Source organism: Ailuropoda melanoleuca, chromosome 5, assembly GCF_002007445.2.
Source record: "Ailuropoda melanoleuca isolate Jingjing chromosome 5, ASM200744v2, whole genome shotgun sequence".
In the NCBI taxonomy this organism is placed as follows: domain Eukaryota; kingdom Metazoa; phylum Chordata; class Mammalia; order Carnivora; family Ursidae; genus Ailuropoda; species Ailuropoda melanoleuca.
This window is the reverse complement of record NC_048222.1, coordinates 44096515-44110426: the sequence shown is the minus strand read 5'-3', so window position 1 is coordinate 44110426 and position 13912 is coordinate 44096515. Positions and strand designations below refer to the sequence as shown.

Genomic DNA, 13912 nt, shown 5'->3' with positions numbered 1-13912 from the left:
ATACCCATTTTACAGATGAGAAAACTGGGGCGTAGAGACGGAGCAGTTCAGCTGCTGAGCCAACACAAAATCTTAATCTTACTCTCTAGATTGCCACGGTCATAGTTCCTGCCTCACATAATGCTTGCCACCTTATAGGACACAGACCTGTAGCACAAGCCTTCATATTTTCAGATTTCTTCTCCGTCGTCTTGTAGGGGGAGGGAAGTGGTCTGCATAGCAGATCATCTAAAATACCAATCGTATTCGGCTCTGGTCTGTATGGCGTGAAGAGAACATGACTGGGGTTCAAGTTAGAACGGCAATCATTCTTTTCGAGATTTGTAACTGAGGGGCTGCGAGAGGGGGCGTAGAGGTGGTACTGGGCAGGAACTGGAGGAGAAGCAAGATAATGCACCCTGCAGATAATCCACAGCCTGCGCCACGGCGGCGTGAAGCAAAGAAAGCATCTCTGCTCCGGGTCCGGGCGGAAAAGATGCGGGAGTCGTGGGTCTCATATTCCGACGTTTGTATTTGAAAGGCGCCCACACACAAAGAAACCGTGAAGTTGAGTTCCGGCGGCAAGACGCGCAGAGTTCGAAACCGAGCCTTCCTTCCCAGCAGGCGAGTGATCATCTAATCCACCCGTTCACGCGGCGCGGAGCGGATCTTCCTTTATCCCCTGGGGCTGGTCGGACAGCCGGCGCCGGGCACGCCCGAGGCTCCTCCAAGGAACTACAATTCCCATATAACCCTGGGATGCGGGCGATGATGACGAAACCCCCGCGGATTGGCCGCGCGGGGCGGGGCGCGCAGGCCTTCTCCAAGGGAAGGGGCGGGTCGCAGGGCGGGGCGAGCGGCGGTGGCTAGGCGGACACGCCCCCTCGCCCGCGGCCCCCTCCCAGCCTCTCTCCGCCGCTTCTGTCGCTCCCGGGTCAGAGGGCCGGAGCGAGAAGATGGCGAAGACGTACGATTATCTGTTCAAGTTGCTGCTGATCGGCGACTCGGGGGTGGGCAAGACTTGCCTCCTATTCCGCTTCTCCGAGGACGCCTTCAACACCACCTTCATCTCTACCATCGGTGAGGGAGGGGCTGCGGCCGCGGACGGGGAGTGAGAGAAATATGGGGGGCGAGTGCAAGCGGATCGGGGAGAGGGCTGGAGGAAGGCTTGGGAGCCCCAGGGAGGCAACCCCGGGGACGGCAGGGCGGCGAGGGCAGTAGGAGGGGGTGAAGGAGTGAGGGAGAGGGGCGGACAGGGACGTGAGGCTGGGGTGGGGCGAAGAGGGAACTTGGGGGCAAAGGAAGGGGAAGGGGAACCAGAGCAACAAGGACTAGGGGTATTGGGGGAAATGAGAGGGTTGGGGGAGTGACAGGGAAGGGTCTTAGCGGGACAAAGTGGGGGGCGGGAGACACGAAATCTCATGGAGAAAGAGAAGGGGATAGTGGGTGTGAAATAGATTAAAAGGAAAGAGGAAGGAAATGCGAAGGGGGAAATGAAGCTTTGGGGGAATGGGAGGGACGTGAAGTAAAAGAACAGAGGACACAAGGGACAAGAGAGGTGAGAACCCAACAATCGTAAGGGAATTCAGAGGAATGAGGTTAGGAGGGGAGGGATGGGGGGCCCTGGCCACAAGAGGTCTGGATCTCTTGTCATGGGAGGGGCAGAACGAAATTGCAGGATGGGGAGAAGAGTTCAGGGGATCAGAGGTCGAGCGAAGACAGGTGGTGGGGAAAGTGAAGGAAAGCTGGGTGTGAGACCGAAAGGAAAAGGAGAAGCAGAATATACAGTCCAGAGGTTGAGCAGAGAAGACAGAGAAAATGGGAAAGGGAGAGGAAGTGGAAAGCGTGGGGGACAAGGCTTTCTCCAGTAACTGGGAACCCTGGTTACCATTTTCTCTGTCCCTTTCCTTTGGCTCAAGTGCAGGAGAAAGAGTAAAACGTGACTAATGGTGGAGTAATGTCTACAGAGTATTAAATTGTCCTGTGAGCGTTAGCTGGTGTTAAGAGAGTTGGTGACTCTTGGGAATGGTGTGGTCAGGAAAGCATGGTTCACTCCTAAATTTACTACCATCTCTTGAGAAGCCACACTTCTCAACTTTGTAAATTCTTGGGCTTGAATGTTCAATAACTTGTCAGCGGAGAAATTGATCTTACATTCTGCCTGCTTCCTATGCATTTTCGCCTTCGTTTTAATTATTTCTTGCTAAATGAATCACAACATACAGTGTACCCCCAAATTACTTTGAATTGATTAATCGTTTTTCCTGTTCTTGGCGGGGAGCTGTCCTTTCTACTTTTGTCCTGGCAGACTTTGTGTTCAGGTAAGGAGATCTGTAACTTACCATAAACTGAAGAGCAAATCAGAGCTGGTTTTAAGCTGCCTATACAAGTGACCTTAACATTATTTCCTTTGTTAAATAGTTGCAGTTAATTAAGTACCTTAAGAATCTTAGCTTTTGGTTGTCTGGGTGATGTTTGCGGTTTCTAATAGTAGCTCACTTAAGCACCTTTCACATGGTTCTTATAGCATATTTCACTGTGAATTTCTGGGATTATTATGGTGCTATGGTAACAATTGTATTTGAGTATTGTGTGTTTTAACGATAATTTATCATTTAAAAAAAGAATATTTGGGTATAGAGCACTCTTAAAATTGAGAACTACGGAAGTCTATGGTTTGTTTGTTTGTTCTGGCCTCTTTCATATGAATTGAGTGCTCTGAAACCTCCCCAGTGTTATGATGTCTGTGCTTAGGGAAGTTTGAGTTGAAAGTTCTTGGCAGTCATTCTTGAGTGGGACTTTTTCTTTTCTGAGGAAGCAGATTTTAAATGTCATGTCTCAAGTATATTCCTAAGAGATTTGGTGGGAGCCGTCACAGGAACTAAAGGACGTTAGTTTTGGATGCTGGTACTCATTTCGAAACCCCAAATAAACCTTTTACATTGTTGAATGCATAGTGCAGTCCAGATGTTAAAGGATCATTTCTAACAAGTTGAGTGGGTAGCCTTTTGTTCATTCTCTGTGTGACCCTCCCAGAAGCATTCTCCTGTGTCAAAAGTGAGTGAGTCTCGCTGATGTGGTTTCTGTTAAGCTCCTTGGTTGACTTTTACTTATTCGAAATAGCTTTATTAGTTTCCTTTTTTTTTCCTTAATTTTTGTCCCCCATTTCCTGTAAGGGTATCTGCTGCTTTTTGTGACAGTAGCTTTTAAAAATTACTTTTCATGCTGATGGCTTAGAATCTTTCTTATGTGGAATTTTTTTTTTTAATTGAAATTGGTTCCGTGTAGGCTTGCAGCTATGAAGGCAGGAAAACCAGTGTCCTGAAACTGTAGAACAGAAGGTAGATGTTATTTGGGGTTAGTCTCAAATGTGATCTTGGTCTGTTCTGTGGGATGGATGTGGTTAAAAGAGGCTGTGAGCTGTGTCTTCAGTTGACATGGAGGAGGGGAAATCCATGCCTCTTATTTAGCCACGGAGCCCAACAGGAAGTGGTATCACACTGCCTTCAAACAGCAGAAATTTTTTTTACCTGAAACCTAATGCTTTGCATTTGAAATTAGGCTGGGAAAAGAAGGTGAATATTAACATCACTCTAGTGAAGAAAGTTCCACACATTCTTCAGTAACCACAAACATAGGCTTGCAGTGTCCATATCTCTAGCACCAATATCCACTCCCTGCCACCCTATCCCCCATCCGCTGGTGATATGAAGTTGTTGAGGTAAGAGTTGGTGGTCCATCTCCTCCCAGTCATAATTATTTTTTGAGGTACCTCGGTGTATAAGTTCCTGGGCTTTTCTGACTGGGTTTTGACAGGGTCTGCCACAGCCTCACTGACTAAACTTGATAAGGTCAACATTACAGGAAAAAGCCATTTCTTAACACCTGAGGTTTGTGTGTGTGTGATTTGGTAGATATGCATGTGTGCTTTTTTCTTCCCATGCAGACACATTTAGTCTTAATATTGCTTTGTCAAAGTTCAAGTCATTTTTCAAAGAAGGCATCTGCCATCTTTAGAGCCTATTTGATAGTGGTTCGGCCATCATGAAAGGAAGGAGACAGTCATTTTGATTATAGATATGGCTGTCTCATGATACTTTCTTCTCATGTCTCTAAGGTTCTGCTGCCTTCTCTGAGATCCCAGCTCCCCTCATTTCCTTTCTGCTCTTGGGGGTGGTGGAGGGTACATTATCTTTCTCCTGACCCTTTCAGTGAATCAGTCAGACAATATTCGTTAACTGTTGAGTAAGGATGTTGTATGCATTTGAAATTATAGGCCCAGTGCCTAGGACCAACCAGCCTTTCAGTTCAGAGGTTTGAGAACTGAAAAAATTTTTTTCTTTTCTTTCTTTCTTTCTCTTCCTTCCTTCTTTTTCTTTTTCTTTTTCTTTTAGATTTATGTATTTGAGAGAGAGAGAGAGACAGCAGAGTGAGAGAGCACCAGTGGGGTGGGCGTGGGAGGGGGAGGTGAGAGGGAGAGGGAGAAGCAGACTGCCCGCTGAGCAGGGAGTCTGACATGAGGCTCCATACCAGGACCCTGGGATCATGACCTAATCCAAAGGCAGAAGCTCAACCGACTAAGCCACCTAGGCACCCCTGAAAAAAAGTTTTTCAATGAGCTTCCCTAAACCTCCTACATAATCATAATTTATGTTTTAAAATGTCTGTAAGATGTGATGTAAAGACAGCTAGGAAACAGTAATACATTCAGCTGTGCGTTATGTTTCCTGTGGGATGTGGGTGCAGTTTACTATTGATATGAGGCCACACAGGCACCTTGGAATGGCCTGTACTGAGCAAGGTGCTGATAAAACAGGAAGAGAAAACCTAGCCCTGTCCTTTAACTGGACAACGTGAGTGTCTTCCCTTTGCTGTCTCTCCCCTGCCCTCCCCCCTCTTCCTGTTAGGGTATTTCCTGAGTGGTTTCATTATTTAGTACAGTCATAGTTTGACAGCAGAAGGAGCTGGAGATTACCGACTTTCCACCCCTGCCCCAATTTTGTAAGTAGGAAAGCTAAGGTTAGGTTGACGGTGTCAAGATCGCACAGCTGGCTGTAGCAGAACCTCTCCTGAAGCCCCCAGTTCAAGTCTGTGTGACCTCTCCCAGTCGAGCTGCTGCTCCTTCTGACCAGTCCGATCGGCTCCATAAATCCAAGTCACCACCTTTTCCGGGGAGGAATTAGATTTTGCACTTAACGCTTTTCTGCGAGGAATTTCTCCTGGGATAACTCTGCATACGATAGCCCGTCCTTTGCCCTTTCTTTTGTGTCCCTAGTTACAGGTTGGGAGATCAAAGTGCATCCTGTCATTAAAATTCCTTCCACGTGCAAAACAGCTAATGAAATCATGTTAATAGCAGTATGCTGGTTAATTGTTGCACCCTGGTCTCATCAGAGCACTTTTAGATATTTGATTCTGTATGCATTTTTTTCTTGGATTCACTTTTCCTAAAATCAGGAGTTGGCAAAGTATGGCCCCGGGGCCAAATATGGCCTGCAGTTTTTGTGCCCATCAACAAGACAAGCAAAGAATACTTCTTAACTTTCTAAAGGGTTATTGAAATATAAAACAAAGAAGAATATGCAACAGGGACCATATGTGTTCTACAAAGCTAAAAATATTTACTAACTCTTCCTTTATAGAAAAAATTTGTTGACCCCAGCCTAAAATTAAAAACTGGTTTTGGTTGGTAGCAATTCAAGGCTTTTATCAAGACTTATTGACTGAAAAACAAATTTTGTCATATTTACATTTTTATCCAAGGTGTTATCAACATTTGGCTGAGAATCATCCAGATACGTAGAGAAGTGGATTTTCATTTTCATGGTTGTTTTCCTTGGTTTCAGCCTCTCAAACAGAAATATGCAAGGAACATGCAACTTCAAATTGAACATTTTGTACATAAAGCCTGATTTTAATGTCATTGTGTTCTCTCGAAGCTGTCAGTAGATTTTCCATCTAAGTGATAGCTTTCATAACAATACTGTTTCAGAAAAAGTAGAGCTTAATGCTTGATAATAAAGGGTTAAACTTAACCTCCTCTATTCGTGTTCTAGTGAATGAGAAAAGCCATTCAGCGAATAAAGAGTGGGTGTGGGGAAACTGAGTCTTGGATACAATATGGATATGTTTTAAGACTAAGTGTACTTTACAAAAAAGAGTTTTCCCAGCTGTTCTGCCTGGCAGCAAACCAGGGAGGAGGTTCTCTGGGCAGCAGCGCCAAGATTGTTTGGACCCACTGAGAAAGCTAGAGGGAAATAGGTTTGGATATTGTCTTCGAGGGAAATAAGTCTAGCCTTTGAAGACCAGAAAAAATTTAGCAGTTGAGTTTTGAATTAAATCTGATAACTGACTCTGAGAAGAACCGTGGAACCAGAAGCTGAAGACCGACCAGGGAGCTGTTGGCACAGCCTGAGGCTCAGTCTAGCTTAGGCCTGCCTGCCTGCCTGCACACGGAGCCGTTCTGGGGACCAGTTGCCTTGTGTGTATTAGAAATGGGAAGATTCTGCAGGAAAGAGATTTCATGCAGGATGAGGAGAGGGTTGGAGTGGGGATGGAGAAGTGGATTTCAGGTGGTGAGTAATACTGTGGAGCATAACATAATAGGGAGCTTCTGATATGTAAGCAGCAGATGAAGTGGGCTGTTTCACGTCTGGTGTTAGGGAGAGAGCATGGTGAATGAAGACGAGCAGTGGGTCTGCAGTCAGTTCACGTCCTGGCATCTGCCATTCCTAGTTTTCTGGCCTTGGTGAGTCACTTGTCCTTCTAGAGCCTTAGTTCCTTCGTCTATAATAGCATTTAATAATATTATACCAACTTTTCAGGGTTGCTGTGAATTCCCTAGGGCAGGAGTCAAGCCTTATTCACCTTTTAAATCTCCAAGGCCCGTGTTAAATGACTCATCAACTGGATGAATGAAAGGCTTGGTGGAGGAATCGTGAAAGCGCTGTATGAGCTATAAAGCATTGTTTGAATTTTGGTTATTATTCTCTTTCATAGTATCATGATTAGATTATGTCTGAGATAGGATCAGAAGTGCTTAATTGGAATTCTTAACATGAGAATGGTATTTTCCCTAGTATAAAATGTTATATATCTTTCTATTACCTGTTTTAAAGGGATATTTTAGACTAGGTAAGATATCACTTATCTTTTAGTCTCCATAATAAGCTGTTTAACACCCTTCTTCCAATCTCCCACTGACATAAATACCAAATAGAAAATGAGTGAAATCACTGGGTTTGCTTTAGAAGAGCCATTTCAGCTTTGTCTCTGCCCATTAGCTTCAAACAATGCAACAGATGCCTGTTAACAGTTTCGTGCCCAGTTTTAATTAGCAGATGGAGCTCTGTTTGTGTCTGTATTCTGCCCAGTGCTTGTTTGAGTGACAGGGTAGTGAGTGGATTGGAACTGGGCTGGGCATTTGGGTTGAATAAAGCCAAATTCTGTTGTTAAAGAGATGAATATAAACATTTATTGTATAAGACTTGTGTATTTCACTGGAATGGCATAGGGTCTGGAGTAAAACGAATGTTTACAGTTATGTTTTCTGTTCTTATTACCGTTCTAAAATTACATCAGGTAGAAAAGAATGACCACTTTATGGCTTACATGAAGGGCTTTACTGTCATGAAGTGGCTTTCTTTGAAGACCCATTTCAGGATTTGGGCAGAGTATGTTGAGGAACATGCAAAGCTGGGATGAAACAGGCCTCAGCATGAATGCCAGCACGGGTGGATGGGTGGCGGCCACTCGCAGTGCTGCCCGCTGTAGAGTACTGAGCTCAGCGAGACCAAGGGCTTGATGGGTCCCTGACCTCTGCCACACTGATGGAGGGGAGGGTGGCTTTGCCCTACACATTTGCCATCTCTTTTCTCAAGTGAATAGGTTTGCTGTCTGTCGTCTTAGGGCTAAATTTCAGTATTAAATATAGTATCTGGGAATGATAATTGGATGTGTTATATCTGGAGATGTGTCCTTTTCCTCTGCTCGTTTTGTGTTTGGGGATTTTTCTTATTTTGAGTCAAATTAATAAGAACCTTAAGGGAAGTAGGTATCTCCTGATTGTCTTTAGACGAAGAAATGTCTGCGTTTTTGTTGTTGTTGTTGTTGTTTTTTAAGTTACTGAGTTACTCAGGACTTCCTTTGGGAAGCCACATGAGGTGGTGGGGGCAATTGGAAACTGTTCTCTGCAGCAGACCTGTTACTTGGCTGTGATGAAATACCTATTTTCTCGCTGTCTTACTTGTAGCATTCTGCATCAGTGTGATTGGGCGCTTTGGTATTTACCTGTTGCTGAACCTTTGGACATTTTCCAAGTAGCTCTCATCTTCCTCAGTCTAGAATATTAGTTCTTGGTTTCCAGGAAAAAATGCTAAAGCTTTCTATGTCCTTACGTTCATCAAATTAGGCTTGCTATGACTAAGAGAGAGGCTAGGACAGTGCTCGTTGCAGCCCGATGACTGCGTTGCAGGACTTCAAGGTACTGTGTTTGCAAAAGCCGGTTAGGGATGGAATCCCACCTCATGATGATGAAAACCAACCACAAAGCGGTTAAGCAATGTGTCGTGTTGCATAGCTTTCTGCTGGCAGAGCTGGGACTGGCATGACTTCCCCACATCACATTGTAATTTTGCATATTTTGGCAAAGAACTTGGCAGTAATTATTTTAATAACTTATAGATGTTTTCCTGCTATATGAAGTGGAGGGACACTCTCTAAAATACACAATCACATTTTGACATGAAATATAGGGTGATCTATTTAAAAGTTGAATTATAAGAGTTTGTTTCTTCTGGCCCTATGCAAAATTTATCTGGAATAGGTATTATAAAATATTCTAATCTCATACACACAAATACACAAGATCCATCACAAAAAATAAATACATAGAAGGGTTTGCATTGTGAGTGGTCAGTGGCTAACCCTACTGTAATTTGTTTGTTGCCTATGAATTTGGATGGAGTAGCCATTTATGGTTTTTAACAAGGAATTTTTTACCTTTTCTTTTCTAAAGGTCTCTGAATAAAATCTTGAGATGGCATGGAAAACAATTTTTATTGAGAGTTAACTCTTTCAGTTTGGGAATGGTTCAGACCCCTGTCTCCTTTGGACTCCACTAACACCTCAACCTTACCAGGGTTTGGGGAAAGGGGTTGGATTGGGAAGAGGAAAAGAATGAAAACAACATTCTATCCTCTGCCCCTGTCCATTTCTTTGGCTACTCCATTAGTCTCTTTTGCTTTTGTTAGTAGTTGGAGATACTATTGGGTAAGGAGTTAGAAACTTCTGCCTGAAAGGGTGTGAAGACTGGGGGCACCTGTCTTGCTTGGTCAGAGAAGTGTGTGACTCTTAATCTTGGGGTTGTAAGTTTGAGCCCCACATTGGGTGTAGAGATTACTTAAAAATCTTTAAGAAAAGAAACAAATAAAAGGGTGTGAGGATTAATGGTGACTTTTGACTTCATTGCTGTCTTATATTGTTTAGAACTAGTTAGGAAAAACTTGGTGCTTGTCTCAGTCATAGCCAGTAATGAACAGTGACAGATTAGGTTGTCCACAAACAAATAATTTGAGTGAGTGCATTTCCCATTTTGTCTACTTACTATTGTTTTGAGAATTTCCAGTCTTACAGAAGCATGGAAAATTGGTGGGAGAGGGGCGCCTGGGTGGCACAGCGGTTAAGCGTCTGCCTTCGGCTCAGGGCGTGATCCCGGCGTTGTGGGATCGAGCCCCACGTCAGGCTCTTGCACTGGGAGCCTGCTTCTTCCTCTCCCACTCCCCCTGCTTGTGTTCCCTCTCTTGCTGGCTGTCTCTATCTCTGTCGAATAAATAAAAAATAAAATCTTTAAAAAAAAAAAAAGAAAGAAAATTGGTGGGAGAAGCAAAATAATCTCTCTCACTTCCAGAAAATGCCCTTATAATCAAATTTTAAAAACATGCATATGTAATATCAGGTGTGTCTCTATCTTGGCCCTTCAGCCTTCAACTTTGACAAATACCATTGCATTTTAAATTTGTGTTATGATCTCAGTATATGATTTACCATATTTTTTGTCCAAATCATCTATTATTGCAAAATATGTAATACTCTGAGGGGCACCTGGGTGGCTCAGTCTTTAAGTGTCTGCCTTCGGCTCAGGCCATGATCCCAGGGTCCTGGGATCGAGCCCCGCATTGGGCTCCCTGCTCAGCGGGAAGCCTGCTTCTCCCTCTCCCAATCCCCCTGCTGGTGTTCCCTTTCTCGCTGTGTCTCTCTCTGTCCAATAAATAAATAAAATCTTTAAAAAAAATGTAATAGTCTGAAAAATAATTGGTGTGTGTTTGCAATCAGCCCTGCTTAAGCCCCTCCCAAGGAGTTAGACTGAGCCTGTTTTCTCATTGTGAAAGGCAGATACAGGCTTCGACGGTTTTCATAGTCTCTTCTGGCTGCAGCATTCTGTGAGTCTATGAAATCAAGTAGTGTCTGTAAAGAAAAAAGGGTTTGTCCTTTCTTTCTTCAGTTAATGACTATGGGCAAAGGTTCTTTTTGCAGGTGAACACTAGTGTCTTGATGACGTGAAGACAGAAAGAAGAAATAGTAGCACTAGTTAATACCAGCCAAGCCTGTATTGATCTTATAAATTGGTTACACATTTTGTAATCCTAAAGAGATTGCTTAATGAATTTGAATCCTGTCCTTAAAATATGCTTTGGTTCAGGGCGCCTGGGTGGCTCAGTCGGTTAAGTGCCCAACTCTTGGTTTCGGCTCAGGTCGTGATCTCAGGGTCATGAAATTGAACCCCATCTCAGGCTCTGCGCTGGGCCTGGAGCCTGCTTAAGATTCTCTCTCACCCTCTCCCTCTGCCCCTCCCCCTCTAAAAATGCTTTGGTTTGAATAATAAGGCTGAATGTCACCAAAAAAATAACACGTGAAAAGTTGGAAAAAACATTTCTTTGAGAAGAGATGCATGAAGTATTTTCAAATCATCTCATTTTCTTTACATAGAACAAGGTGAGGTAGGTGAAAAATAATCTAGAAAGATAAGAGGCTTTTTGCTGTGTAGATTTGCTGGTGCTAAACTTCCATTTGACAGATGAGGGGCCCGAGGCCTGGAGGCATGGAGATGGCTCCAGGTCTCACAGAGCCAGGCCTTGAGCATCCGTTTTTGGATTTCAAGTCTCTTTTCTCTTACACCTCATCTGCCTTCAGTTCTCTTGCAATGAAAAGACACCAGTGGTATAGCCTAAAGTGTGGACATAGCCAGCATTCTGTAGGAGAAAATTCAGGGATTGAACCAGGAGATACAGGGTCCAAGCACATGTCTGTCCTTGATTAGCCATTTGCTTTTGGTCACATCTTTTAGCTTCTCAGGATCGTTGCTTTCTTACCAGTTAAAAGGAGAGGCTGGCGGTGGGGTGAGGTTGCTTAGGAAGTTTAGGGTGGGAGCTGCAGAGATTTTGTTAGTCTTTTACTAATGTAAGACACTAAGTCATTTTCATTTTCCCTAAATTCACTCATTCAGCAACATTGTTTCATCCACAAAATTTTGAGAGGGGAAAGAGTAACAAGTATCTAGTCAGTTTAACACAATGATGAAGAGGGCTCCAAATGGGTAAATATCAGTTTGTGAAAGCATGGAGGAGAGGTGGAGGAAAGTTTGAGGAGGAAACAGCATGGAAGCTGAAATCAGACCCTGGAGGACTTAGTCGGGTAGAATGGGAGAGCGCGGGGAGGGAGGGCTCCCGCCGCAGGTGCACCAGACAGCACAGCCCTCTGGAGGAACTCAAGACATCCCGTTTGGCCGAAGCCTCCAGTGAGGTGGGAGGTGAAGTTGAAGGTAATTAGAGGGCAGGTTATGATGAGCTTCTAAACCTGATCAAGGGTCTGGACTTTGTCCTGAGAAGTGCTGGAGTCACTGAGGATTTTAGGCGGGAGACCAGTTAGGTTAGCAGACGGTATCAGTTGCCTCTTACCTTCCTTGGATACCTTATGTTCACAAAGTGCTTTCACTTGTAGCTCTATTGGAACTCCTCAGTAATGGCATCTATGGATAGAGATTGCTGTCTCCCTGCTCTGGAAGCTAAGGTTCTGAGAGAGTAATTGACTTACCAATCAAGTAAGTCTTAGAGGAGCCATGACCACACTCTGTCTACACCAGCCTGCACCTCCCAGAAGGGGTCCTGGAGTTTTCTGTGGGACTGACTGTACTGGCACTGAAGCCGTAGCAGCCGTCCCTTTCAGTGGTCTGTAACAACTGTGTAAAGTGACTTGAGAAGTGTGTTGCATGGAAAAATGAAATCAGCTCGTCCCCAGACAAGCTCCTGCACAGCTAACACAGGCAAGCGTTGCCTTGCCTGTTGGCCCTGAGAGGTCAGTGGACTTGCGGTTTGTGTTTGTCTCCTGGCCTCTAACCCCGTCCCTTAGGAAGCAGTCAAATATGTGCACAGCAGAATGGGGGCAGGAAGGGACAGAGTTTAATTATGAATCCAACTCTCTTGTGAAAAGGAAACTAATTATTATGGCATCTCAGCACTGCCTCTCCACATGGGGCCATTGGTTGTTACGCTTGTATGTTGTTGGCCTTAGACTGTAATGTGCTAGGAATAGCTGCTTTAATTGTAAGCTTCTTTCCTTTGACAAATTAAGTTTAAACTTTATGCTAGCCTGTCCTGTTCTTTTTTTTTTTCAGGGTGAAATTGTCTCTACTCTGGGTTTTGTTTGTAAAGCCCTCTTTGGCAGTTTTCCTCAAAATCTCAGGGACATTGTAGACTAGACTAACACCTGATTGGTTTGCTAGCCCTGAGTTTCCAGAATGCTGCTGTGAGCCAAAAAGCAGAAAGGCCCGAGCAGCTAAACTTGATAAAACAAAGTCCCATCTGCTAAAACTCATGAAGTTTCCTGCTAGGGGAGCCCCTGGGTCTCTCATTTAGCCTTTGCATTCTGGATTTTTACAGTGGTCCTTAGAAGATTAGGAGCAGAGCTGAGGGCCTCCTAAGGCGGGCCTCCTAGAGGCAGGCCACCAGCATCCAAGAGGAAAAAGTGGCAGTGTGCCACTCTAGCAGGGACACTCATTATAGGACTGTGGGCAGCTCAGTAGTAAACTTCCTTGGTCTTCCATTTCTTCAGAAGCAAAAAGGGAATGTGCTGTGCTGTGCTCTAAAGACCCTTCCACAACTCTGATCCTGAGTGATAACGAAAGGATTCACTGAAAAAATGAAAAAGTAGACTTAGGAACCCAAAATAACATGGTGTAGATAATAGAACTTGGGCTGTTGAGACAAATTCAAGTTCAAGTCCTATTTGAGAGCCTTGGGCAAATGATTTAAGCATTTTCTTTATCGATGAAGGATAGTAACTCCCTTTCAGGATTTTGGTTTCATTTTATTTTGAGAATGAAATGCATTGTCCTGTGTATGTTGGCTGCGGCACATAGGACATGCACAAAAAAGGCATGTGTGTGAGTGAACTCAGTCCCAGTTCACTGAGGATAGGTCCAGACAGCTGTGAGGGAGGACCTTGGTGATCCATCAGGGCTTCATTGTTAGAGCACTTGCTTTTAATAAGAGCTAACATTTATTGAGTGCCTACTATGTACTAGGTACAGTTCTGGGCATTCTGCATGGCTTAACGTTTTTCATGGTTTGATCCATGTCATTCTCAAAACAACCTCTTAGATGCATTCTGTTATTATTCCCATTTTCCAAAAGAGGTGATGGAGTCACAAAATGGTTGAACAACTTCTCAAGGGCACATAGCTGGTAAGTAGTGACACCAACCCAGATCTGAATCCAGGCAGTCTCATTCCAGAGTCTGCTTTTAACCACTGTGCCTTTCTACACCATCAGCAACTCAGACATATTTAAAAAAAAAGAAAAAAAAAGATATCTTCAAGAAGGCAGTGTGGTGCCAGGTGTCCTGACCAGCTGGGCGAGATCACCAAGTCTTTTGACCT

At 44.2% G+C, this 13912-nt stretch overlaps 1 protein-coding gene across 1 annotated transcript in view; it reads left to right on the top strand.

The window, feature by feature from the left end:
- The first annotated feature begins 857 nt into the window (after positions 1–857).
- RAB8B (RAB8B, member RAS oncogene family) overlaps positions 858–13912 on the top strand; it is a 53532-nt gene continuing 40477 nt past the window's right edge. The window contains exon 1 of the mRNA XM_002914231.4: positions 858–1059. Coding sequence (XP_002914277.1) covers positions 936–1059 — 124 coding nt within the window. The 5' untranslated portion in view covers positions 858–935. The remainder of the gene's footprint in view (positions 1060–13912) is intronic.